The following is a 25,837-nucleotide window of genomic DNA, read 5'->3' on the forward strand; positions in this document are numbered from 1 at the left end:
TTAATCCGAATGACTGATACTTATTGCACGACAGCCCCCATCGATATCACAAGTACATCTCCAATGGCAAGTACGGACCAATACTCGCCATGGCCACTGCGGTCTGCGAGTGGGTACTGCACAATATGAGACAGGTTACTTTGTCAAAAGCAAGTTTTTGCCAGAAGAAAACATGCGCAAAAACACCAAGTACCTGAACATGTTCAACAATATGAGCGCTGAGGTGATTGCTACCCTTATCTTACATTTGACTAGCAATTCTGCATTGACTCAAGCTTCGCTCATTACCTTTTAATATCTTTAGGTTTAAATTGTTCCCCCAATTCTTACTGCATACGGTGACAGTGGTAGTCACATTGTACTTGTAGTCTCATGATCCCAGGTTCGCTTTTAGGAAATACTAAAGCATTTGGTTCGGTGACTAGGGTGTTTACTAAGTGAGTACGTACTATTCCGGCAGATGCACTACGGAGCTACTGAGACTTCAAAGCTTCTACGTCTAGTACCAAACACGGAAATCGAGTGATCGACAAGGCACTAGATCATTTCAGGTAATCATACGCGGACTTTCCATTGAACTGTAATGATACTGACGAACTGAACTAGAACTTTGATATAAAGGTCGGGTGGGCGAAGTTACAGTCTACACTGCCTATCCTTAGTGCACAATGTCTCCCATTACTTGTACTCAGAATAATCATGTCGATTCTATTCCATCTGTGACTTGCCGGCGCTCTTCTCATATTCAAACTACTGCGTATCTCCTTGGTGCACGTAAAGGACTGCCCAATGTCGACGAGGAAGAGATAAATCGCACTCGTGCCATTCAGTCGTGGTACGAGTCAGAGGCGCCGGAAGGGCAACTGACAAACCAGGAATCTCTTGAGAAAGGTAATTGTTTGTTCGTTTTCAATGGCGATTTCGAATACTCACATCAACTTACTACTAGTCGAATTTCGGATCCCTTTGAACACCGCCAATACAAACAAATCTACGACATACGTCGACCATTTTTACGCTGAGTCAGACCTGAGTCCCCTAGATATGTTCGATTCTATGAGGGCTGCGATGGATCTTCCAAAGACCTACGAGCATTTAGGCTGGTGCTTATCTACAGCCCGCCGCATAGACTCTTGACGGCCCAAGATATCAAGAGCGCTTTCAAAGCTGCGAGAGCGGAACAGCTCTCTGGACGGCACAAGAAAAATGTTGCAATTGAAGTTGTAAATACTGTACGTGCCTTGCTAATCATAAGTTTCTCGCACGATATAAAAGTACTTGTTGCAGCAGATGCCTGTATTAAAAGGGACAGCAAAGCAACATGCAGGTACTACGCGTTCTGCAGGCGAGCAGAACCATCTACTTAGTACATCCCAGTTTGACGACCATGAAGAAGTTCGTATCTCACGTAGTAAGGAAGGAACCGTGTCCCTTCAGTGTGTGCCAACCGAGCTCATATCACCCATAATCCACAATCATGTTCATCTCCCATCTGCGATCAACGACACGTGGGCTTCCGAGTCTAATGGTGTACTTTCTGAACAGCAACGTGACAACTCCACAGCTCCTCGACCCCTCAAGAAGACGTATGCACTCTACTTGGAGAGTGACGAAGACACCGATGATGAAGAACCACTGCAAGGCATCGATGAAGTCCTTGCGAAGATCCATTCTCGCTACCCTGATATGAACTTGCCGCAATACACGAACACGCTGAAGAAGCATGGTATATTTTATCTGCCCACCACAACACATTTTAATAGTAGATTTTATGTAGAAAAGGTTGGTATGTTGGAGGGCGCCGCATTTACATTTCACACTTGTATTTCTAAAACTCACATGAAGGATGGACGTGCGAAGGTGAGAAGGAAGGCGAAAGGGAAATACAGGGCACGAGCTGACGATAAGGAAAATTTTCATGCTCACTAACGGTCTTAAATAATTTAAATATGCATTCTTTGTGTATCTCAGATTATTTTAGAATTTCTAGTAGTACTACTCTGGGCGTTTTATCGGAAGATTCCGGATTGAAATTCAAAGGAGGCGGACTCCAAACCTTGATAACAATCGCAGTGCCTCCATGCTAGTCCTTGCCATACTAGTTCATCTTTTGATAATCATGGTTGACTGTGCCCTCAGGGTTACAGTGAGAGCTGATTTTCATCCTAGTTCACATTCATTGTACCTGTCATATGGTGGAGCAACAATCCCCAACTTCAACCACCACAGCACCGTGCCAGTGGCAAGCACTTTTCACCAATATGATTTTATGGATGGGAGAGTTGGCAAAGACATCAGTATAATCATGTGTATCTTCCAATGGAATGGCATGATCATGGTCTTTCTCAAGAGCAGCTGGTACATGGTGGAGATGACAAGGTTAACCTCATTGCAGGCAAGCACCTTTCTCCTACATCCTCGAGTTGAGCGTTCATCTCAGTATTGTAGCACACTAAAAAGTACACCTGAAGCAAGGGGTAATGTTATTACAAGTCTCAAAGGCGGTGTGCTTGATTGATTATCCCCAGGTAGAGCAGCTGGTGCATGGTGGAGATGATGAAGCTAACCTCATTGTAGAGCTGGCAAGTATCTCCCTTCTACGTCCTCAAGTTAAGCGTTTATCTCAGTATTGTAGCACGCTAAAAGTTACACCTGAAGCAAGGGCTAATGGTATCAAAAGTCTCAAAGGCGGTGCGCTTGATTGGATTACCCCCAAGTAGCAGAGTCTCGTCCCTGCTCTTGCCCGCAACTTGAAGGTATGTGGCATGTGATCTATGTTCTACAGATATTCTGCTGTGCGTAAGAACATGCTGTCCAAGTAGAGAAGCCCTCCAATGGAGAACCTCATAAAGGTGACGTCTTGCTTCATTCTTTCTGACTGGTGTACACTCATAGCATACCACGAAGACTCGGCCAAGGACATCCTCTTCCGCGATCGCGTCTCAGACGCCGTGGACCTTATAGTTGGCACTTGCCGACAAAAGCGTACGTATGCCACGGCGAGCTGTCATAGTGAAAACATTTACATATGGGAACAGTAAGTTCTTCTCTTGGGATTAGGTCGTGGGCTGATCATAAGCAGGGATTCTCGAAATCTGTCCCTGCACCCCTAGGTCTGCATAACCCACACGAAACAACACTGATGATTCAATGAAGGCCTCCCCACCATGCCAGTGCCTACACCCACTCTCGCTCCTGTGCTCCCTCCCAGTACAGCTGCAGTCACTGGACTCAACAGCCTCCTGGCTGACATGCCATTCGCATCGATCGCTGACATTCTAGAACATTGTGTAGCGAGCCAAGATTGATCTTATTATGTGAGTCACGTATCCAAATTTTCAGTGGTCCATCGATGATCTGATGCATGTGATCTGGGTGCAGAACCCACATTCCCTTGGCACCAGCAATATGTCCTTGCATGGCGACATGTCTTGTGCTACCTCGGCAAAGACGGCGTCATGCGCCTCACTTGTGTCGCTAAGGGGGTCACCATCGAATCTGCGACACTGTTATCCCATTGCGAATTTTGCATTATCGCCAAGCACCCGCACAATTTTCACCTGTCCGGATCAGAACATGCATCTCGCTTTCTCGACCTTGTTCATTCCGACATCTGTGGTCCAATCCCCACCGTCACTCCTCACAGCAAGCATTGTTTAATCCTCTTCCTGAACGATCACATGCACGCCTTGACACCGAAACCCAGGACTTTGGTTAAGCTCACTTTCAATAGACGATATCTCTGAAAATGGAACCTGAAGACGAAGGGGAAACATAGCCCACCACCACATGCCCAAGCAGCAACGTTGGAATAAACATGAAAGTGTCCGTCATCCACTCATTCACCATGACAATCTACTAATTCCTTCGTATTCCCAACAGTCTCCTGATCTCGTTCAACTCCCGCCAGGAAGTCTCGACATATCTCATAGCGTTATAGGGATTCATTTCTGGCTAGGCTTGGAGAGACTGTCTTTACCTTACCTTATGTTGGCACTTTGTAGCTTACATAATCAAGTTACCTTTTCACCAGTTCTACTATGAGTCTGAGTATTCAGCAAGTTTCTATCATATTTCCTCTTCTCTGAGCCTTGAGCCTGGTCCAGAAACCCTTTAGGGTCGCATAGCAGCTAGGTTCTGCAAGACCCAACATTGTTCAGACTCACCATCTGAATTGTTGTACCTTCAACTGGAGCCCATCGCGAGGGTTTCTTGTGTTTCTAGGCTCTTCCAGCTCTCCAATCATCCCCCAAATTCGCCTATTATCCTACCACAGTCATTCCTTATCAGCTTCTCCCATATTCCCAAGTTTTCAGCATCTTGTCCTCCTCCCCAGCGCATTGATAAGCGTTTTTCTCACGCGTTTTTCGAGCGGATCTCTCGCAAACTTAGGGTCGTATTCCCCACGTCCGTCCGGTCATTTTGAGCCCTCGCTCATCGAATTTGGAGCAGTAGTTGTGGAGTTATCGAGTTTTTGGTGTTTTTGAGAAGTTGAGGGGAGATAAGGGTTTTCTGGGTGCTCAAAGGCCTGTGTCTTTTAGCTCTTTTGGCCATTTACCATCCTTCAGTGGCTCTGTCCATTGCCCCAATCTGCTTCTTGATAGGACCAGCTCTTGTTGCCCTGCACCATACCCCTTCCTCCTCCTCCCTCTTGCACCTCCGCACTTTTTCGCACTTTCACCAGCCCATTTTGCCTCGGAACCCCATCGACCCTATACCCGTTTTGAAGCCCTCATTCATGGCTTTCATTCGCGCCCATCGCCGCCCCGATCCGCTCCGTCGTTCGCCCACCATTCGCGTTTTCCGCCGCCCCTCTATTTTATCGCACATTTACACCATTTTATCTATATCTCCTCGCCCCTCGATCGCGCACCTATTAACCCTATACTCGTTCTGACCGCATTCGCCGCCGCTTTCCATCCGTCCGCTCCGCTTCCAGATACGTCTGCGCGTTCCTCCGCAATCCGCACTTCTCGCGTTTCCCTCCATTTTCCACCATTTCCTTCATTTCTCACCCAGTTCTCCACCAATCCTAGTCGACCCTATACTCATTTCGAAGCCCTCGTTCGCCTCTTTCTATCCGTCTACTCCCCATCGTCACCCATGCAACCATCATCGCGTTTTTTATCACTTTATCGTCGCTGCTCCTCCAGTACTCAAAGCAAAGTCTGGAGATTATCGTTTTATTGCATTGCCTGACCCTCACTCACTGGCGCAGTTTACCTGGCATACGTGTCAAGGAAACAAAAGGTGTTTGAGGACCCCCAGGTTAGTTTTCTTAGTTTAGCTTAGCTTTGGTTTGCATAGGTAGATGACTGGGGACAGTCATGATTCAAAGTTCCCATGAGATGTAGGGATTCATTTCTGGCTGGGCTTGCAGAGACTGTTTTTACCTTAGTGTTATGTTTGCACTTTTGTAGCTTACATAATCAAGTTACCTTTTCACCAGTTCTACTATGAGTCTGAGTATTCAGCAAGTTTCTATCATATTTCCTCTTCTCTGAGCCTTGAGCCTGGTCCAGAAACCCTTTAGGGTCGAATAGCAGCTAGGTTCTGCAAGACCCAACATTGTTCAGACTCACCATCTGAATCGTTGTACCTTCAGCGTCCTCCAACTCCTGCTCCCTCCGTAACGCCATTAAAGTCAGCCAGCACTTGTCTTTGTCCGTAATTGTAATCGGCTCGCGCTGCAATGCAGAACGGTTATTGTGAATTCGGTCTTGAGCCGTTCGTGTCATATTGTTCCATATCGCCTAAAATCTGTTAGTACTGGAATGGTATCTATAGTAGTAGGTGCCACATACGATCGCCGAGTCACTGATGATTAACGGTCCTGGGACGTTTAACGGTTCTGGGGCGATCAATGGTTGTGGGGCGATCAGCGGTTCTGGGACGATTGGCAACGGTTCTGGGATGATATGATCCAGTGGTAGTTGCTGGTGGGTGAGTCCGGTACAGTCAGGCAACTTCTACTAGGCAGACCTTCAAGGAAATACTTACCGCTGGCCCTTGCGCTTGAAAATTGTACTGATCGTTATGTTGTAGGTTAAAAAAAACGTTCTGATCCATGGTATGTAGTAGTACTTGATCTTTACTGGTGCTAGTGCTCGTCGCGGCTGTATAGAGTCTGTATAGTAGTGGCAAATGGAGCTGAGTTAGAATGTTTGCCTTTTTTGGATAAACTTCAAGCGGCCGGCACCACTCAGACTCACTGACTTAATTTTTTTCAAAATCCAGTAACATGGACTCGCGAGCCACCATCTCCACCAGCGCACAAGTCGTAATAGGTCCGTACTTGAGTCCACCTTATTTCTTCCAGCATTCACCTGCATCTCACAGACATGACTTGTTACACTGGTGGCAAGACTGTTTTTAGCGATCACCAAATGTGTGACATTACTAGTACGCCCTCGGAATGCATCGACATGCTATATACTAATTTTGGTAGACCTCAGCCGCAACTTAGCAAGGAAGCGTCATCTGTTCTCATTGACCTCGGGGAGGCTGTGCAGTCGAATGCGACCCGTGATGAGGTCGGTGTGCTCATTGATGGTACACTATTGCAAGAGGTCTACGTCAGGAACGCTTGTCTGCAAGCCATCCAGGTCAGTATCATTTTCTTGCAGTTTGCGTCACTTTTGTTCATCGTTTTCGTAGCCATTCGATTTGACCGATCTTGATTGGTCTCCGCAACTTTGGATAGCCTGCCATGACGATGACGAGCAGAATGCCCGTCTTGCTAATCACGCGTGGGAGGATAATGGCTTGGATGTGCCAGAAGACTTCGTTGACAAGCTCATGAGCTATCTCGGTATGTAGTTCATGTTTCTATACTTAAATTCTAATGTGTCTATTAGAGCACATCAATGCGTACGTTCGAACCAGCACGCCATCGGCCATCGTGGAGGCTGTAATTCATTGGCCTCGAAAGAGTGCACTGACCATAGCTGCTCTACAAGACTTCTACCGGGAAAAGGTATGATTCCTCATTCTTCTTTATGTGCTTGGCTCTAATCAGTCTGAAGGCTAAAATTCTTGCACCTGAGTTCGACCAATACGTTAGTGCCATATTAAACTTTCCGGTTATGATCCTCACTTGATGCCCAGGGCATGGTTATTGCTTCTAGCCTCGATCACTCCGATCCATAGGCTACCCGGGTGGCAGTGGCCCTTGCATTTGAGCACTTGGCTCCGTCATTCACAGAGGACCAGGTTAAACCGTTCTTCGTATTCTTGATTAAGGACGAAGCATTTGGTGACAGGTCATCGGACGTGCGCCGCAGAACGCTTCGGGCTGGAACTGCTGTGATCGATATCCATGGCTCAAAGCGGCTTGTGGGGCTACTCTCGACTTTTGAAGAACATCTAGGTGGCCCGAGTGCTGCGAATGAAACTGGGGATCAAATCAAGGAAGCCGTTGTCATTCTGTTCGGACGCGTTGCCAGGCATCTCGACGCTTCGGATACACGCATTCCCAGCATTGTCGACCGACTGGTCGAAGCTCTCAAAACTCCGGCGGAACAAGTTCAAATAGCTGTTTCCGACTGTCTTGTCCCCCTAGTCAAACTCATGGGCCCGGGTGTTCGCACGCTCATTGATCACTTATTTGAGGAACTTTTCGATGGATCGAAATATGCCAGTCGACGGGGAGCTGCCTATGGTCTTGCAGGTACCATCAAGGGTTTGGGAATAGGCGCCATGAAAGAATATGATGCCATCAACCGCCTCTGGACAGCTCCTGAGGTTTGAAACGCGTCAAGGCGCAATGTTTGCATTTGAAACTTTGTCGAACACGCTTGGCCGACTATTCGAGCCATACATCACAAATATCCTCCCCGTTCTGTTGACCGTATTCGGTGACACAACAGCAGACGTACACGAGGCTGCTCAGGATGCAGTGAGGGTAATAATGGGTAATATGTCCGGGTATGGCGTTAAGCTCATTCTCCCTTCATTATTGTCTGATTTGGATGAGAAACAGTGGAGATCTAAAAAGAGTTCCATCGAATTGATGGGCATGATGGCTTACTGCTCGCCCCGACAACTATCACTATCACTGCCCATCATCATTCCGCGCCTTACTGGCGTTCTGACGGATACCCATGCTCAGGTCAAAACTGCGGCCAACAAGAGTCTAAAACAGTTTGGAGAAGTGATCAATAACCCTGAGATACAGGCTCTTGTTCCGACGCTACTGAAAGCACTTGTGGATCCTGCGAAGATGACAAACACTTTGTCAGCCCTCCTGAAGACATTATTTATGCACTATATTGATCACTCTTCTCTGGTGCTGGTGAGCTGCTGCTTCAAATTGCTGTTTTCAAAGCTTATATGTCACAGGTCATTCCCATTATCGAGCGTGGATTACGGGAACGAGGGACGGAGGGCAAGAAGAGAGCCACCCAGATTGTTGGCAATCTCGCATCTTGAACAGATTCCAAGGATTTTGTGCCGTACTTGTCTTCAGCTCTTACCGTTGGTGCATGTCGTTCTGGTTGATCCCGTGCCAGAAGCATGCGTGCGACTGCTGCAAAGGCGCTCGGGACGCTCGTTGAACGTCTCGGAGAAGCCCACTTCCCTGACGTTGTCCCTGGACTTTTGAGAACCCTCAAGACCGACACCTCTGGTGTTGATCGACAAGGTGCGGCTCAGGGTCTCAGCGAAGTGCTTTCCGGACTTGGCATGGAATGACTTGAAGGCCTTCTCCCTGACATTATTGCAAATGCACAGTCCCCTCGGAGTACCGTCAGGGAAGGTTTCATGTCTCTCCTCGTATATCTACCGGCTACCTTCAGGCGCTCGATCCCAACCACATTTACCGAAAATCATATCCCCCAGTATTGAGCGGACTGTCTGACATGGAAGAGTACATTCGGGAAGCTGCTATGCGAGCAGGGCGGATGATTGTAACCTGATTACTCCACCAAGGCGATTGACTTGCTCCTGCCTGAACTTGAGCAAGGCATGTTCGATGCCTGGTTGGCGCATTAGGGTGAGTCCTTTTTTGCAGCATATTTTTACATGACTTTACCACCGGTCGTTAACAATCATTATGTATTCCAGCGAAGAGTTCGAACAGCAAGAGGTAAGTTTACATGGCATGATTAAATATTTCTTCGTTCATCTCTTTCTTCAAGACTGCCAGTCGTACCACTGGCAGAGCTAAGCCGCAAGTCTGGCAAGAAGGTTCTGGTGCAAAAATTTTTCAATTCTTCATACCAAGTCGCATTCTCCTGATATTTGTACTCACGAAGATGTTTGCCTTATGCTGTGCAATGTAATGTAAGGACACTTCTTTTCTCCCCTTTCGTAGTGTCTCACGGCATTTAGCGAGAGCACATCCGATGCACAACGTGATGGCCATGAAAACGAAATACTTAACATGGTCCGTGCCTCTCTAGTGGATGACGACGCTAGTGTACGTTCGGCAGCTGCGAAGGCATTCGATGTGCTCCAAGAGCATCTCGGTGTAAGAGCGATTGACCAGACGATCCCTACTTTGTTGGAGGCTTTACGCCTAGCCTGGTGCAAGTTCAGACACTGCACTTCAAGCCTTGAGGGAGGTCCTGTCGGTATGTATTGTCCTTTTTGTTTGTGAACAAGGATGTACTCACCCAATTAAAGGTCTGGGCGTCTACTGTGTTCCCTGTTCTCATCCCGGCCTTGATTGCCACACCTATGACGGTTTTCAATGCTAGAGCTTTAGCGTCTCTCGTTACCAGTTGCTGGGCATGCCTTGAGCAAGCGCCTCATTGTCATCCTTGGAGCATTAGTGAAGGTTTTGGAAGAAGCCCAAGATTAGGAACTACGGGACGCTATTGATGAGGCTGTGCGCGCAATTCTAGCCTCAATAAGAGACCCAGAAGGTTTGAACACCTTGATGTTACTCTTTCTTGGATGGTCAGTTTCTCCTGCTCTGTAAGCTTGCATGTTTACTTATCGTCTTCTGGATCAGGGCCAAGAGTAATGCGCCGAAACGGCGGATTAGCTCCTGTAATCTCTTTGCAGTGTTCTGCGAGGAATCTGATCTAGACTCGTTGTTATACTGTGTTGACTGGGTCCGACAACTTGTGTCTCTCTTCGATGACCAAGAGGTTCCAGTCCATACTGCGGCTTGGCAGGCATTTGATGTATTCGTCAAGTCAGTGCCAAAGGATGAGCTGGAGTCTCTCAGTGGTCCCCCTGCGCCGGACGATCAAGAGCACTGGTGCACCTGGCCGATATGTTCCTGGTTTCAGTCTGCAAAAGGGAGTCGCACCCACCGTCCCTATCATTATTGCTGGTCTCACCATTGGCAGCAATGAACAATGCGAGAATGCAGCGTATGCTATCGGAGACTTGGTGGAACGGACGGAGGAGTCTGCCATCAAACCTTTCATGGTGTCATTCACTGGGCCGCTCATCTGCGTTGCAACACAAGCTACCACATCCTCTTGGTGTGAAGACCGCCATCCTCAGTGCACTGGCCTCCATGCTTGAGAGAATTTCCGGTCATGTTAAACTGTTCTTCCCTCAGCTTCAGCGCACGTTTGTGAAGGCAGTTAGCAACACATCTTCTGCCATTGTACGAACTCGTGCAGCAGATGCTTTGGGTATCCTCATGCACAGCCAGCCAAGAGTTGATCCTGTTGTTATGGAGCTCATCGCTGGTGCGAGATCAAGTGAGGAGGAGATTGCTGCTAGCTTTGTCCTTGCATTATCGAACATTGTGAAGAGTTCTTCCGCACACGGTGGTATTGGAGATAAGGCTAGGGAATCCTGCATTGAACTTGTCCATGACGCATTCCGGGAATCACACGAGGGTGAGTTTTATTGAGGACTGGTATTGGTCTCGTGCGTTTGCTAACGAATTTCTAGATCACTACGTTCAGGCAACAGCAGCATTGATAGCCTCATTGTCAACAAATCCGCAATCACTGAAGCCGATTGTCAAGTAAGTGAAAAGAATGCCTCCATTTAGTTTCACATTTTGATCGTCATCACCAGTGCATACCTGATATCTAGAACACCTCATCGGTTTCCCTGACTCACAAGAAACATCAGCCGACATGCCACAGAGATGTATCCACAGAAATTGGTAGAGGCCGGTACTACTCAACAGCACTGCTTCGCTCTTTCTTCATTCTCTTCTTCCATGGCTCAAATGAAATCGCATTCTCGGTCCTCTCTTGATATGTTCTCTCCAGTTAACCTGAAGCCTGTACAAGACGATGCCTGATCAAACATATTCAAACCACCTCCCAACGAGTCCGTCAAGGAGAGACGAGACTGCATTGCCCTGCCAGCAAGAGGCTCAGCGAGTTTCTCGGGAAATAGATGAAAGTATTCTGGAGTCCAAGAAGGTGTTCGACAAGAAGAAGAAGGCTATCAAGGTCCTACTAGTATTAGGTATGTGTATCTCGATAGTCACCGGCACGGCGGCACCCACACCGACACATTGTTTTTGTTTGTATTTATTTATTACCTTCCTTGCTGAACTTGTTATATTCATACTCCGGGCTCGTCAAGTTTCCGAGCGAGTCGCTCCATGGCCACACCCTTGATGAAGTTCGATATCTCAATTTGAAACTTCCACACATTACATAGTTTTCCAACTGCAAACAAACTTTCTGTCACTAGGTTCGAATTCATAATTCAAAAATTTATAATGATTCAGGCCTTTCAGAATATATCATCAATGTGGCACCCTAATTTGGTTCAGAAGTTTGGAGTTTGAACGTTGAGCTGCGGATTTCACGCCGCAGTTCGGACCTGCCTTGTAAGTCTGTGGCTGAACGTTCCCAAGTACTGCAGCTGGTACACCTGACCTTGCAAACTTCTAAAGGTAGTAAGGGTAACATTTCCAGCTATAGTAAGTGTTCTTAATACTAGTTGCGGTGTGATCATATGAATGACAAAGGTATGGTGCAGGTAATACCAAACTCGGATCTTTCACAGATACTTTATAAGTATGTGATTCACAGCTTCCTGCACTTCAAGGGCAATTCGATGAATTACTAACTATAGTCACCGCGGGAGCCAGTCGTTTTAGAAGTCCGCTTATATTCTCACACTAGCATTGAAAGGTGTCGAAATCAGACGAGGACACAGTCAACATTCACCAAGATCCTTATGCTCACTGTGGCAACGTCTCTCCACTATCAACGATGGCCTCACCTGGTGTTCCTCCTTCTCACATATTCAACTCTAGTGATGATCAATCCCTGAAAGAGAGTGCTCAGTATCCAGCGTCGTCGCGATAACTCTAGTAGGGGAATGAGAACCATAGACCCCAGCTCTCCCAGAGTTGCATGCCTTCCACCTGTGATATATCATATGTCATGCTATGCAAAATGTGCTAGCTCAAGGTTCAAGCCCTATCAGCTGGGCAAGCATGTTCCTACAGCCCTTGAGCACCGTTTCTTGATGAAAAACATTCTGAAGCGCAATGAGGGTGATATCAATCTGATAGATGTCCAGCAGGTATGTTAGCCTCATTTGTACCACAGATTCAGTTATTGACATGTCATTATACTAGGGCAAAGAAATCTTCAATAGAGGCATCCGGTACATGTCAAACACGACTCTCCAGTCAGCTGCCATCGCAAAGCGAGCTGATGCTGAAAGCAAGCGTTTGCACACTCTCGCAACAGCGTGGGACCTTGAGTCAACTGAAAGACATGCTGTACTCCTTCAAATGATTCTCAAGGACAATGCAGAACGTTATCTTGATAGTCTTGCAGAAGCAACCTTTTTCGAATCAGTGATGGTCAAATGTTCCCACCAGCAGCTCGAAGATGATGCAGATTTCACTATCACTGCGTATACTCATGACATCACAGCACACAGTATAGCGGACAAGCAACTTGATCATCTAGAAGAGATTGGTGCTGAGCGAAATTTGTCTTTGGAGGACCCTGTCGGCATGGATTCGGAAGACGTTGAGCATCGCTTCAATAAATACTTGGATTCCATCACAGGAGAGGGGAATAATATGATCATGGTTGCCTAAGGTGAGGTGACTGTTATATACTGCAGTGTTCTGCAATATTGATCGTGATCGTAGTTCAAATGGCAGTACAAACAGACCACCCTGGGTATCATGCATGTCAGCGATGTACATCCCATCATTCCCCTTTCCAAGTATGTACAACACTATTTTCCCTTGCAGCAGCAGAAGAAGAAGAAGAGCAGCTTTATTAGTACTGCATCATCATTCACTACCATTGACCAGGACATGGTCACGATTCTTTAGCGATGATGATAGTACAAGATGTACCCCATAGTAGTACATCAATAACTTATCATTACTTTTCGGAAGTGATCACGGTAAACCAGGGAGAGTCGATGGCATCAGCTGGAATTCTTTTCCGTGCTCGCAGTCCCGTTCAAAGTTCATTTTATCCTGAACTCAGCGGATATGGTAGTGTTTGCCTAGTCGCAGTCACTGCCTGGCCCTTCACATCACGCTGAGTGACTTGTTTGTTATAATACATAATGTGGCCTGGTCAGTGACCGTCTCACTATACATGATCCAATTATCAACTTGAATGTGCAATGCGCATTTTTGAACGTTTCTGGATTGGCTTATTCTTTTTTCTTCTAATGGTGTCTTGTGGCGCACTGGGTTGTTCTTGGGGAAGCCAGGCCACTGACAACTGAGGACTCAGCAGGCATCGCACGACGTGCCGTTTCTATAAGAAATCTAGCACTCTAGCCAGCCATAGGAGACAAGAACGGGCGAAAGAGGCCATTTCCTCAAGCTTGGTTCTGCCTCGTTCAGGCAATGCCGCGTCAGTGGGTGTCCTTCTGCTTCAAATTTGAACCTCCAGTCATTGTCGACCTCAGGGAATATCTGCCATTCGACATGTACGCGTGAGAGACCGCTCAAGTTTGAAGCCAATTGCTCCTTGCAGGCTCTTTAGGCCCATGTCTACAGCCGTTGCAGACTCGCAGATGGAATATGAGGAAGCGAACGCCTCAAACTATGATATAGGTTGGTGTCCCTTTTGAGTTGCAACTGCTTCATCAATTGTCATTTTTCAGAGGAAACTAGACTACCAATGAGGAGAATTCCGAGAGCTTTCTGTGATATTGACGTCTCACGCGATGACCTTAACCACTCAGATAATACCAACCTCTCGTCGGCTCAAAGCTCGAATTCGTTACCCACTCGGTCCAGAATTCAGCACGTTCTTCTGACGCTCAGGGACACTCTTAAGACCACCTATAACTCATTCGGTCTCTGCAGACTGTACCCTCGTCGTCCCTCCTTCGAGCCGGATAAATTCGTACCATCCTCATTGCTTTCAAGGACGTCCCCATCGGTTAGCCAACTTGAAGAAACCGATTCTCAACAACAAGGTTTTTCAGTGCCTTACCCCTTTCCTAATATGACTATTCATCGACTCATGTCCTGGATGAATTCCGGGAGCGCTCTGTTGTCTGAAACTAAAGTCTTGCGCTTGGTTAAGGATGTAATCTTGGCAGAAGATTTTGACCCCAAGCACCTTGAGAATTTCTCCGTGAAGCGAAGCTTGCAAGAGCTGGATAGAGATGAGCATGGGAAAAGGATTACCTTTCCTGATGATTGGATCGAGACCGGTGTTACCATCAATATTCCAACGAGATCAAAGGAGGACGGTCCTCAGCCCTATACTATTCCTGGATTTCACTATCGCCCACTTGTTGAAGTATTACACGCTGCATTTGCAGATGTTCAAGCTCCGGCGTTTCATCTCCTCCCATTCAAACGGTTGTGGAAAGATCCTTTGGATGGCCACGAAGAACGCGTATTTGACGAGCTCTATGCCTCCAATGCATGGCTGGAAGCTCAGGACAACATTCAGAAACTACCCAGGGAGCCCGGTTGTTCACTGGAATGCGTCATTGCTGGTCTGATGTTCTTTTCAGACACCACTCATCTGGCAAACTTCAGGACCGCCAAGGCTTGGCCACTGTACTTGTATTTCGGAAACCTAACCAAATACGCAAGGTCATCACCCCAATCGGGAGCATGCCACCTAGTAGGATTTTTTCCGTCAGTGAGTTTTCATGTGTTCGCTGTAGTCACCTTTTGCTGCTGATGATGTCAGCTTCCTGATAGCGTCAAAGACATTTTGAGTAATTTATCTCGCATATCGAAGACTGGCATGGCGTCTCTTCAAGCCCACTGCCGCCGGGAGGTGTTTCAGTCCTGCTGGGAAATCTTATTGGATGAAGACTTCATTCACGCATATCGTCATGGCATCATTCTTAAATGTGCTGACGGAGTACTGCGAAGGGTCTTTCCCCGGATCTTCACATATTCCGCGGATTACCCTGAAAAGTACGTTCCTCCGCACACCCACTTCAAGAATGCTGAAATGCTGTCAATTCACAGGGTATTAATTGCCACCATCAAGGACATGGGATTGTGCCCTTGCCCCCGGTGTCTCACGCCGAAAAAATTGTTCAATTCTCTTGGGCTCGTGAGGGACATGAAAAACCGAATGACAAACTTTCAGGTATATGTTCTGGCGAAGGTTGAAAAGGCTCGCGAGTTTATCTGTAACGGAAGTACTGTTGACGGTACAAAGGTAGAACATAGTCTTGGTGAGGGCTCATGGGTGCCTGTTGTCGTGAGTGCAACTACTTCCTTACATTTTATATTGACTACATGTGATATACTGTAGAATCAGTTTGTCAAAAAGCTCGGACTGCTTGGCCTCGATGCATTTGGCATGCTGGTGGTCGACTTCATGCATGAGTGTGAATTAGGCACCTGGAAAGCGCTATTTATGCACCTCATCAGGTTGCTCTATGTACTCCCTGGCAGCAGTCAGTTGGTGGCAGCCCTGGACAGCAGGTATGAAGAGTTTACACGAAGCTTTGTTATCTGCTAACTAGTAGTCAACTCCCAAACTTCCATAGGTTTCGAGAGATTCTGACTTTTGGCAATGGTGTAATCCGCAAGTTTTCAAATAATACCTCTGACATGAAGAGATTAGCAGCGCGCGACTTAGAAGATATCTTACAAGTTTGCTGGTTATTTATTTCCTGCCTTATGCTAGTTGACGCCTTTCTAGTGTGCCATTCCGGCCTTTGAAGGGCTGTTTCCCAAACACCACGATGCGATAATACAACCTCTACTGTATCGATTTGCCCAATGGCATGCGCTCGCTAAGCTTAGGCTTCACACCGAGTCCACCGTCACTTTCCTGGATGAAACCTTCAAGAAGTTGTCTGGGATGCTGAGAAAGTTCCAACGCTATACCTGCACGGCATTCAACACCATGGAATTACCCAGGGAGAGAGCAGCATGCCAATGAAAGGCTGCTCAACATCCTGAAGCTAACACAACGTCAGCTGAATCGAGTGGGGCTAGGCCGAAGAAGTTTAATTTAGGTACCTATAAATTCCATGCAATGGGAGATTATGTGAGAACCATCTGGTTCTTTGGCACTACAGATTCCTTCACCACTCAGATTGTACGTACCGTTGGCATTTCCACTACGTATCTGAAGTTAAGTTGACCTAGGGAGAGCTCGCTCACAGAGCCCTGAAGGCGTTTTATCCGCTGACTAACAAATTAGATACTCCAGCGCAGCTGGCAAAGCATGAACGTAGGTGTTGGGTTTTGCGGCAGGCAGCAGTAGGAGGCACCTCGTCCTCTGGCAATCAATCAGGAGCCAACACCTCCTGTTCAATGTCCCCAGAAAAGCATCATTATATTGCGACAAATCGGAACAACGCAGTACAAATAATCACGTTTATCCAGGAACACGAGGGTGATCCAGCTGTCAAGGTAGAAGTTACGTTGGACACGCCTACACCTTGCTCACATTGATTGTCAGGAAACTATACCAAAATTAAAGGACCATGTCCTCTATAGGCTGCAGAAGCTCAACGTTAGTTATTGCGATCATGTCTTCACTGACCAGGAACGTAACTCGGTGATCATCCCAAACAATGTGATGTACTCAGTGCAAACGATGCAGGTGCATTACACCACCTATGACTTGAGGCGTGAGTATGACGTCATCAATCCCTGAACTCACAGGGATGTTATGGTGCTGTCAGGGGAGAGGAACCCTAGGCACCCATACTGGTATGCCCGAGTATTACGCATTTATCATATGGAGGTATGGATTAAAGACGAGCATCCACCTGTGAAGCGGCACTTGGACGTTCTATGGGTTAGATGGCTGGCACCTCTGCGGACCCATAAATCTGGCATGAACCATGCTCGCCTTCCGAAGCTTGCATTCGTGGAAGAATCGGTGAAGGTTCAACGATACAGCGAGGCACGAACAGTGCTCCTGACTGTATCTATAATTGTTGTAAGGTCGAGCGTTGCCTAGTCTGCTATACTTGAGACGACAAGTGCGTTCAACCCTAAAGGGGAAGCGAGTGCAGCAAGGATCTAGAGGTATGCGCTGAAAGCGCTACTGGTTGGCCAATGCGAAGCGCGAGAAAGCGCAGGTGCGCGCAAGGCGCGGGAATGCGCGCGTGTATGGCGCGGAGCGTGGGAAAGCGTGCGCGTGTGTACAGATACAAGAGAGAGTAAGAGTGAGTTTGCTTAGGTGATGATATGATGTAAGACAAGAGAAGGGAGATGCAAGGTGTAAACAAATAGATTTCTACTATGTTCTGCTAGGTAAATAGTGGGTAGTAACCAGTAAGTCCTCTGTCGTTCTGGTGGGAGAGTAAGTGAGTGTGTCATAGTATGTACTGCTGGCGCTTAAGTATGGCGCCTAAGCGCTGTCATGCGGAGCCGAAGCGCTACCGAGTAAGGTATGTAAAGATATATGTAAGTAAGGGTCCATGATAAAAATAAAGATGGAACGATAAGCAAATGTGAGAATGGAAATATACGCACTAGGGAACTTGGTGGACAGTGGATGGATGCTTCCGGATGGCTGGCGCTATAGGGTGCTCAAGCGCGGGAAAGCGCGTGCGCATATACATCGTGAAGCGCGGGAAAGGTACGCGCGCATGGCGCGCGTTGCGCGGGAAAGCTGCGCCTCATATAGAGATAGCTGCAGGTAGCACACAGAGTGATGCTACAAGTTCATGCCATGTACTCCCCAGTGAAAACTGCCATATTGCACAATGAGAGGCATGAGTCTCTACATCGGACCCAGATGCATTTGGCTTCCTCGATCCAGGGCAAGTCATCAGAGGGGCGCATTTGATTCCGGCATTTGCATCTGGACGTGGTATAAGTTCGCTCCGCTACGGGAATTCACTGGCACGTCCTCGGGGGGAGCTAGACAATTGGGAGGAACACTATGTCGGGATGTAAGTGTGAACCTTACTTGCCCTTGCATTAATCCTGACGAAGCTTTTCATCTAGATTCGTTGATAGAGACATGTTCATTCGCTATACTCACTTTGGTATCGGTCATTCAGCCATGATTCGGAGAATCACATGGGATGCTCTTGGTATGGTAGATTCAACTGTAAGGACCGAAGCCATGGATGTTCAAGTTGTAGATGGCGAGGAGGATATGGACGCTGGCGAAGATGAACAAGAGGACATCGGTGATGAGGATGATGAAGAACTCGATGAAGAGGAAGAACTCGACGAAGAGGAAGAATTCGACGAAGAGGAAGAACTCGACGATGACATTAGTGAAGAAGGGGACTTAGAGGGAACATCGGACAGCGAGGGGCATGACGATGAGGACGAGTTCGAGGATCATCTCTCTTTCTAAAACTTCCTTCCAATCACATTCTATTACTCGAATTGAATTTATTTTCAAATTAGAAGGTCTTCAACTTCAGATTGAATGTAGGAGAAAGTCACAGTACCATCACTGCACAAGATGGGTAAATATGAGGACTGAGATCATCTGATCAGGCGGTCACAGGTCACAGGTCACGATAGAGACCTGTGACCAACTCTTGAGCTTTGGAGTTAAACTCGTACAAGCCGCCACTCCTCTGTTTCTAAAGTGTCGGATTCCGCCAGCTAATCTGCCTCGATTGAAGAAGGGTTGGAGGAAAACCTTCACACCATGGGCTCTGGGACTACTGTGAGGAATACGCTACCGTGAATAAGTACGTAGTTTCCAGATCGGACGCTTACCATGACTAGTAATTTTTCCCTCATTCCGCAATCACTCACACCACGATTATCCACGCAATCAACATTATTAATTGCACACTCTTTACACTCATTCAGTATGATATTTGCATTCCGAATTCTACTGGCCTGTTTGACGGAAACGTTGCAAACATGAGTACTGTGGAAGCTGCGGCTTCGTTATTTGGTTCAGATGGTGATGTTGGGCCGGATCCGTTTTCGGTTATTGGCAACGAGGAGACTGACACGACACCACCTGCCGGGTTGGCGGTACATGAATATGGACAGCACGAGTCTGCTTCTTATCCATCTGACATGGACGCTTCCAGCTTGTTCGCTGAAGACATTCCCAAGGGCACTCAGCCTTTTGAACAAGATCCCTGGTCAGTTGCTGTGGACCACGATACCAGTGTTCCTGAACCAGGCTCCTGACAGCTCGCAATACTCTGCTGCCGGTTACGAACAGTCTCAAGAGTGGTCCTCTGCGCCTGGTTACTCCACGACTCAACCGCAGGTCTCGTATGTCCAACAACCAGGTGTGTCGGCTGTGTAAATTTGCTGCATCTGCAGTGTTAATTCCCTGCAGTGCAAGGAGGTCATAATGTTAGCGGTACAGCAAGTGCTTATCACCAGTACACACCGGACCCAACTGCCAATTCCTCGCAATGCGGCGGGAGTCAATATCCAAGCCAACCATATGTGCCGGTCCACGGCAGCTACGATCATTACAAACCCACCGTTAACATCGCACCCACTCGCGCGTCACAACCACTTGCTGCACCTGCCGACTCTCAGACAACCGACTCTCAGACAACATACGAGCCGTATAACCCTATGACACGCTCGGTTTCTCAACCTTATTCGTCGTTTGCGCATGCTGCACCTCCTAAGCCAGCTTCTCCCAGCATCCCTCCTCCTCCTGCTCAAGTTCCTCCTGCGATGTCGGCTGCATCTTATCGTCCACAGAAGTCGAATGCGTATGACCCCCCTCTTCCTCCTCCGAAGGTGCCAAAGCGTGCTGTGAGCGCACGCGCACCATCATTGGGACCTTATACCTCGTATGGCCAGCCCTCGCAAATCCCTCCTGTACCCCCTGTACCCGCTGTGCCTCCCCCTCCCCCTCCCCCTTCTAATAGTACTTGGTATGGCAGCCTTTCCGGTAATGTGGCACAACCTCCAGTTTCCCATCCACCTCCACGAGCGCAAGTGACACGTCAGCTTACAGGCGCTTTGGGTGTTACCTCGCCACCCAAGCTTCTACAGCAGCTTCCACAACCGACTATTGGCAATCATTACACGCAACATAGTTTATCTCAAGCAGGCGCTCGTACATCCCCATTGGCTGCCCCTCCTGTACACGCGAATCCCCCGACACCCCCACAAAACTCTTATGAGCAGGAATTACTTGACGAGGCACCTACTCCTAAACAGGGTTCATCTAGCTCATTTGCGGATGTCATCCAACGTGTTATCTCTCCTGCCACTGAGACATATCCACTACCAAGTCACTCAGAGAGTCGTGCCTACACATCTGATGATATGCCTTGGGACGATCCGGAAAGTTTGCAGACGGATACCGAGGCAACATCCTCTTCTTTGCATGCCGTTCGAGATCCCTACACGCTTCCACTTCCTGCAGAGTATGCTAGTTTGAATGGTTCCACACAGCTGCATAGCAGCCCACCTTCATCCCCAGTCTAGAGGCAAGGTGCATCAACACCAAGACACGATGATGATGCGAGGCTCAGTGCTACGGCGGTCTCCTTCTCATTCCAGAGATGGATCCAATGGTTCAAATGTGTCATCCCTGCGTAGTCCTGGTAAAGAGGGTTTCCTCTCCTTTGCGCAACGCTTTCAATTCCGGTGAACAGGATGTGTATCCTGGTCCTCCCCGTCCGCCCTCTACATATGAGCCGTCACACTATGCTTCGCCCAACAGAGCAACATCTCCTAGTTCTGTTCGCTCGTTCACGAGCCATGCAGGATCTGTTAAGAGTGCCTACAACTCGACAGTTCCAGTTGCGGCGAACAATTACGAGCCTAGATCGCATGTCACGTATGAGAGGACTTCATCCCCCTTCCATAATTCGTGTCAGGCCTCTCCAGCCCCTGATCCATATGCACTTGCGAAGGATGCTGTGGCTCTGATGCAGCCCTGAATATCGTGATCATTCAGGCTCCAATGGATCTTTGCATTCCACGGCATCCATGCCCATGGGAATCCCCCCTCAGCGCGAAGTTAATGGGTTAGTTCCCAAGCCTCGTCCCGGTGAACCAAGCCCGTACGGTGCGGTGTCTGCGTACAGTCAGGAGCTTCTTATTTCATCCACGTTTCGCCCTCCATATGCACCCTCCCCTTCTCTCTTAGGCTCAAACGATCCTTTGGGTCGTACATCTTCGCGAGCCCCAGTGATCAGTTTTGGTTTTGGTGGCAAGATGGTTACATGCTTCCACAGCTCCCCTGACCTTATCACAGGATATGATGTTACTCTGTTCATCTCGTCACTCGACGGATGTGCGTGTACGCGTGTTGCACAAACTTCTCCCCGAATTTGTGCTTGAACCTTCTGCCGCTGCTTATCCTGGTCCTTTGTTTTCTGACCCTGGTACACCTGTCAGTATCGTGCGCACTGGGGCGTCATCTCAAGTGAAAACGAAGAAAGCACGCATCGTCAAGTATCTGGAGGATCGGATTGAAGAACTTACACGTGCGACGACGTATATGTCAGATGGAACCGAGAAGCAGCGTACTGAAGGGAAATTGATTCTAGTCAAGTTGCTCAAGATCATGGTTGAGAATGATGGTGCACTGTTGGGAAGGTCTGTCGCCACACCACGAATAGGTATCCTTAACTCATTTCATTCTAGCGCTCACATTGACTCAGCTGTGAGAACGACACTGCTTCCTCGCATTGCTGCGTCTGAGGGTGCTGACATCTCGACACCAGGGTTTTGCTTCTTGTATACCCAATGCCCTTGGTACGATTCCTGGCCTCAACGGTGGTCACCCTAGCACGAGTGAGACACCCATATCAGACTTCAGGCTTACTCTCCATATTAGCCTGCTACGACGGTCAATTTGGACAAGTCGGATTCACGGTCACTGCAGTATGCCTATTCGTCGGATGTGATGGTGTCTTGGAATACGAGGGATCCCCCAACGAGGGATATGCAGAAGGTCCTCTCATTCGTTCCACTTGATCAAAAATGCTGATGATGCCAGATTGACAGCGTGTGGAATAATAAAACGGCTGGGGGTAATTGCACGCATCCGACGTATATGGTGAATCCGCAATATCACCTGCGGGTGCACAATACTAGTACAAGTATCGACAAACGGTCCAGCACAAGTACAAGTGCTGACAGACGCAACAAGACACAAGTCATACTCACCACGCGGAGCACTAGGGATATCTCGCTGAACGTCACAACAGTGGGGTCGCAGGGCGAGCATATATCAGAACTAAGTCAGAAAGAAGTGGTGGCTCATTCTGGGCCTCATACATATGGGCATGCGCGTATTGCCGCTTATCTTGCTCGTACGGTCGACCTTTTACCTCGAGGGAAACGCGGTTTATTTTCTTCATCTTGCAAATTCATCTTGCAAAGCTGGCGACTACACGGTCATATTATTAGCTTACTGGACCGGACCAGATGGGAAATTCACGGAATCAAAACGTTTTGACTTAGACATCTACTTGTAAAGATGCGATCCAGCAAAGCTTACGCGAGGGAGAGCTTGTCACAGTGGCTCGTGGAGCAACATACTGACATTTATCTACTTCATAATAACCAGGGGTGCCAGCCGTTAACTTACTTGGACACCGTTCAAATTGATGTTTGAGTTGTCACAGTACTACCGTGACAGTAAACCAGCAGCATATCCCGAAAGCAGCCATGATGACTCGGATCATCACGGTGAACTCGGACAGTTTTGTCGATATCTGATGTATTGGTATATAGGCCAGGCAATACAGGAAAGTACCAATGGTTCTATCGAAGAGATGGACTCTCCAACGGTGCAAATATGATGTAGTAGTGAACTATGCCTCTTGGACGCTAATAGTAGAGATCTAGACTTTGCCCGGCCGTTTGTTGAGGAGACCCTAAAAAGCCTTGGAAAGCCCGCCAAAATAAGACAGAACGAGAACAGTTTACAACGTCAAGGGGAGTATGCTGCGATCCCTTGTGTACTGTGATGGCGCCGTGTCACGACTTTATGGTGTACTGTATAATGCCATCCTACATTTTTTGTGCAGGGCCAAGCTACTTCTCACGAGAAGGCCGTGGATAATCTGAGATAGCATCTTAATTTTAATGAAGAACGAGAACAATCAACAACATTGAGAGGAATGCGCTGCTATCCCTTGTGTGTTATGATTGCAGCATATCGCGACTTTGTTAAGAAGTCCCACGCTATTCTACTTTCGTTGAGCAGTGTCAAAGCTACTTTTCGCGAGAATGTCTTGAATGTACGAACTTCCTAGGCAGTGTTGCATCTTCCTTCAGGCGTCAGGTGCTGTACGAGACTGTTTCATCATATTGAAAGGTATGCTCCGTAGTACATTCTCCAATTCACACACTTATCTGCACAAAGCTGCACAGTCCGAAGCATATAACAGATCTAGATCCATGCCATCCGCCGGCCTCGTGTCCTCTCGTGGCTGCGGGATATATAGTACGGCCCAAACATTGCTTTGCTTGGAATGGGCTTAAGCCTCAGTCAACATTAATGTCTTCCTCAACGCAGGACCTCATCCCACGAGTTTACTTCGGGACCACGTTCGGAGCGCTGTTTATTGGGGTCATCTTTGCAGCAATGTCAGTAACCTATCTGCTCACGAAATTTAGTGCTTCATTGAGTCCTGTCGTCCTAACATGTCTCACGGAACAGTCTCTTTGGTCTAAGTAACATTCAAGCTTTCGTCTACTTTCAGTCACACAAGGGCACGAAGGTATTGTTCCCTAAGTTAGCCGTACGTTGATGCTTCCATCTCTCGGTCCAGTTGTTGATACGACATCAGGTCGTCTGGCTTTGGTATGCACTCTCCAGTCGCCATTGTCGAGCGCGGCGAGTTTACGCCCTTCCCTGAAATTTTAGGATATTCGACACTCTGCACCTGTTCTTGATAGTCCACTGCGTCTATTACTATTTGGTGGTCCACTACGCAGACATCAGTATACTCACAGAAATGGTGTGGAGCTTCAAAGTGAGTTTGTTGAGACCTCCGTGCGGCCTTTACTATGATGCTGATGGACTCGTGCAGCTTCAAATAGTCATCGATGTGAGTGGTTTTTCTATGCACTGCAATCGCCTACATATCCATTGCAGGTTGTAATCATCTACGGGGTACATCTGTGAGTCAGAAATGTACTGTTGTCCACAACTTGAAGGATTCATGTGATGCTTTTATCGATTCGCAGTCTGTATTTTCATCGCATATGGATATGTAAGTGTTCCCTCATCTATCTAATGAATCTCTACGACTAATGCGATGTATCAGTCGCCAAGGGCCGATCAAGAGTCCTCCCTATAGCAGTGGTAGGTTTCAATCGATGATCGCGTATCATGGCATTGATTTTAACGATGCAATATTAGGGCGTAATCGTAATTTCGAGTTCAGGTGAGTTTGTCATTTGATATTCCTCTTCACTGGGTATTGAAAAATTCTTCAGGTGTTGGCATCGGTAAGAGTCCAAAAACTCGGTACTTTGACAATGGTCAGCTCATTTTTGTAATCCAATGACAGCCCTTACTTGGGCCATGTGAGTAAAACAACGTACTCTCTGACTATATGAATTGCTGATAGCGAGTAGATATCAGTGTCATATGTTCTCGGATCTGATTAAAATCGAGTGGGCAATATTTTTGGCTTTGGGCACGATTACTTTCGTCGATTTCGTGATAGCATCATCGCTGTGCTATCTCCTCGCTAGTTCCCGTACTGGATTTTCCAAGTGAGGAGCGGTCTATTCACGCCAAGGGATTTGACATACCAACATGGAGTACTTAGCACCGATTCTCTGATAACAAGGCTCATGGCTTATATTATTAACACAGGCTGTCTGACGAGGTATTCCTCCTTTCAGACTAGCCCACATTTTGACTGATACTTCATGTAGCGTGTGTTCACTGTCAGTCATAATTACAGTAAGCTTCTAATGATTGTACTCCCGCGTCCATCTCGTCTCTGAAGTCCCTACAGTGCGCAGTGATGCCGCACAACTTCATCTTCATCGGCATTGACTTTTTAGTCGCTAAACGTATGACCCAAGGCATTCTCAGAATGTCGTGCTGACCACTGATCGCTTTTCAGTATACGTCAACTCGTTCCTCGCACTTCTGAACGCGCGATACTACTTGGAGCCCGCTACAGAAACTGACCGTCCTGCGGAAGTCCATGTGCGCCCCAACATCTACCGCCCACTGGCAGAGCCGAACGTTATGGCGTCCGAAGACGAGGAATCCTAGGAATCTTTGGAAAGCATTTCAAACATCCTGGCGATGATGTTATGGTCCATCTTACTCGATCTACCTCGGTAAGTAGCCGCGTTATTCGCGATGAAAGAGTGCTGATTATCACACTTCAGCCATATCGGCCCATTGAAGTGACGATGAAGATGAATTTCTTATCAGTTTGATGTATCAAGTATGCATGTATTATGTATCATCCGCCTCTTCATTGTATTAGATTATTGTACAGGAACAAGAATCTACATAGTCCGTTATACCTCCATCTGTGGGTTTTATATATCACTAAGTACTACCTAGAACCAAGAGGAACTACT

The 25,837-nt window shown here is 47.5% G+C and overlaps 10 protein-coding genes across 10 annotated transcripts; all 10 read left to right on the top strand.

The window, feature by feature from the left end:
- Positions 1 to 668: 668 nt before the first annotated feature.
- F5147DRAFT_659712 (uncharacterized protein) lies at positions 669 to 3,308 on the top strand (the record flags this gene model as incomplete). The annotated part of the gene is made up of 11 exons (XM_041434617.1): positions 669 to 891; positions 1,084 to 1,232; positions 1,438 to 1,726; positions 1,778 to 1,786; positions 1,846 to 1,860; positions 2,148 to 2,379; positions 2,449 to 2,504; positions 2,533 to 2,691; positions 2,896 to 3,037; positions 3,061 to 3,113; positions 3,157 to 3,308. 11 exons carry the CDS (start codon positions 669 to 671, stop codon positions 3,306 to 3,308), a joined length of 1,479 nt encoding a protein of 492 aa, XP_041284567.1.
- A 2,933-nt stretch (positions 3,309 to 6,241) lies between these two features.
- Positions 6,242 to 8,430, top strand: F5147DRAFT_796780 (armadillo-type protein; the record flags this gene model as incomplete). The annotated part of the gene is made up of 10 exons (XM_041443177.1): positions 6,242 to 6,287; positions 6,340 to 6,388; positions 6,449 to 6,605; positions 6,658 to 6,811; positions 6,858 to 6,976; positions 7,026 to 7,058; positions 7,108 to 7,113; positions 7,150 to 7,743; positions 7,814 to 8,293; positions 8,341 to 8,430. 10 exons carry the CDS (start codon positions 6,242 to 6,244, stop codon positions 8,428 to 8,430), a joined length of 1,728 nt encoding a protein of 575 aa, XP_041284568.1.
- An 84-nt stretch (positions 8,431 to 8,514) lies between these two features.
- Positions 8,515 to 8,915, top strand: F5147DRAFT_782319 (uncharacterized protein; the record flags this gene model as incomplete). Its single annotated transcript, XM_041442746.1, has 2 exons — positions 8,515 to 8,641; positions 8,731 to 8,915. The coding sequence occupies 2 exons, from the start codon at positions 8,515 to 8,517 to the stop codon at positions 8,913 to 8,915; spliced, it is 312 nt and encodes a 103-aa protein (XP_041284569.1).
- Positions 8,916 to 9,052: 137 nt separating this feature from the next.
- Positions 9,053 to 11,218, top strand: F5147DRAFT_782320 (armadillo-type protein; the record flags this gene model as incomplete). The annotated part of the gene is made up of 11 exons (XM_041442747.1): positions 9,053 to 9,085; positions 9,138 to 9,277; positions 9,331 to 9,469; positions 9,522 to 9,572; positions 9,625 to 9,778; positions 9,846 to 9,900; positions 9,956 to 10,207; positions 10,239 to 10,380; positions 10,421 to 10,802; positions 10,858 to 10,933; positions 11,044 to 11,218. The coding sequence occupies 11 exons, from the start codon at positions 9,053 to 9,055 to the stop codon at positions 11,216 to 11,218; spliced, it is 1,599 nt and encodes a 532-aa protein (XP_041284570.1).
- A 928-nt stretch (positions 11,219 to 12,146) lies between these two features.
- F5147DRAFT_782321 (uncharacterized protein) lies at positions 12,147 to 12,991 on the top strand (the record flags this gene model as incomplete). Its single annotated transcript, XM_041442748.1, has 3 exons — positions 12,147 to 12,220; positions 12,276 to 12,462; positions 12,518 to 12,991. 3 exons carry the CDS (start codon positions 12,147 to 12,149, stop codon positions 12,989 to 12,991), a joined length of 735 nt encoding a protein of 244 aa, XP_041284571.1.
- Positions 12,992 to 17,875: 4,884 nt separating this feature from the next.
- Positions 17,876 to 18,677, top strand: F5147DRAFT_782324 (uncharacterized protein; the record flags this gene model as incomplete). Its single annotated transcript, XM_041442749.1, has 3 exons — positions 17,876 to 18,050; positions 18,105 to 18,261; positions 18,317 to 18,677. The coding sequence occupies 3 exons, from the start codon at positions 17,876 to 17,878 to the stop codon at positions 18,675 to 18,677; spliced, it is 693 nt and encodes a 230-aa protein (XP_041284572.1).
- Positions 18,678 to 19,122: 445 nt separating this feature from the next.
- Positions 19,123 to 20,835, top strand: F5147DRAFT_132466 (uncharacterized protein). Its single transcript, XM_041428200.1, has 2 exons — positions 19,123 to 19,584; positions 19,635 to 20,835. The coding sequence occupies exons 1-2, from the start codon at positions 19,242 to 19,244 to the stop codon at positions 20,747 to 20,749; spliced, it is 1,458 nt and encodes a 485-aa protein (XP_041284573.1). The 5' UTR covers positions 19,123 to 19,241; the 3' UTR covers positions 20,750 to 20,835.
- F5147DRAFT_796793 (vesicle coat trafficking protein Sec16 mid-region-domain-containing protein) lies at positions 20,836 to 22,249 on the top strand (the record flags this gene model as incomplete). Its single annotated transcript, XM_041443178.1, has 5 exons — positions 20,836 to 21,487; positions 21,525 to 21,868; positions 21,917 to 21,935; positions 21,997 to 22,066; positions 22,110 to 22,249. Exons 1-5 carry the CDS (start codon positions 21,257 to 21,259, stop codon positions 22,247 to 22,249), a joined length of 804 nt encoding a protein of 267 aa, XP_041284574.1. The 5' UTR covers positions 20,836 to 21,256.
- Positions 22,169 to 22,808, top strand: F5147DRAFT_132463 (uncharacterized protein). Its single transcript, XM_041428199.1, has 2 exons — positions 22,169 to 22,226; positions 22,280 to 22,808. Exon 2 carries the CDS (start codon positions 22,329 to 22,331, stop codon positions 22,731 to 22,733), a length of 405 nt encoding a protein of 134 aa, XP_041284575.1. The 5' UTR covers positions 22,169 to 22,226; positions 22,280 to 22,328; the 3' UTR covers positions 22,734 to 22,808.
- Positions 22,809 to 23,483: 675 nt separating this feature from the next.
- F5147DRAFT_731407 (uncharacterized protein) lies at positions 23,484 to 25,785 on the top strand. Its single transcript, XM_041439400.1, has 17 exons — positions 23,484 to 23,597; positions 23,646 to 23,869; positions 23,943 to 24,024; positions 24,073 to 24,086; positions 24,150 to 24,258; positions 24,316 to 24,333; positions 24,381 to 24,406; positions 24,473 to 24,498; positions 24,553 to 24,590; positions 24,648 to 24,672; positions 24,725 to 24,736; positions 24,799 to 24,814; positions 24,866 to 25,006; positions 25,063 to 25,122; positions 25,172 to 25,199; positions 25,255 to 25,588; positions 25,640 to 25,785. The coding sequence occupies exons 2-16, from the start codon at positions 23,781 to 23,783 to the stop codon at positions 25,345 to 25,347; spliced, it is 777 nt and encodes a 258-aa protein (XP_041284576.1). The 5' UTR covers positions 23,484 to 23,597; positions 23,646 to 23,780; the 3' UTR covers positions 25,348 to 25,588; positions 25,640 to 25,785.
- Positions 25,786 to 25,837: the final 52 nt, after the last annotated feature.

The sequence above is a fragment of the Suillus discolor genome (genome assembly GCF_016758755.1).
Source record: "Suillus discolor strain FC423 chromosome Unknown F5147scaffold_200, whole genome shotgun sequence".
Classification (NCBI taxonomy): Eukaryota; Fungi; Basidiomycota; class Agaricomycetes; order Boletales; family Suillaceae; genus Suillus; species Suillus discolor.

Bases quoted from the DNA above. Each gene is read 5' to 3' on its own strand.
- F5147DRAFT_132463 (XM_041428199.1), top strand. From the start codon at position 22,329: ATGGTGAATCCGCAATATCACCTGCGGGTGCACAATACTAGTACAAGT.
- F5147DRAFT_731407 (XM_041439400.1), top strand. From the start codon at position 23,781: ATGTCTTCCTCAACGCAGGACCTCATCCCACGAGTTTACTTCGGGACC. The intron at 25,007-25,062 runs GTGAGGAGCGGT...TGGAGTACTTAG, and splicing joins TCCCGTACTGGATTTTCCAA to CACCGATTCTCTGATAACAA. The intron at 25,123-25,171 runs GTATTCCTCCTT...TACTTCATGTAG, and splicing joins AACACAGGCTGTCTGACGAG to CGTGTGTTCACTGTCAGTCA.
- F5147DRAFT_132466 (XM_041428200.1), top strand. From the start codon at position 19,242: ATGGTGATGTTGGGCCGGATCCGTTTTCGGTTATTGGCAACGAGGAGA. The intron at 19,585-19,634 runs GTGTGTCGGCTG...AATTCCCTGCAG, and splicing joins CTCGTATGTCCAACAACCAG to TGCAAGGAGGTCATAATGTT.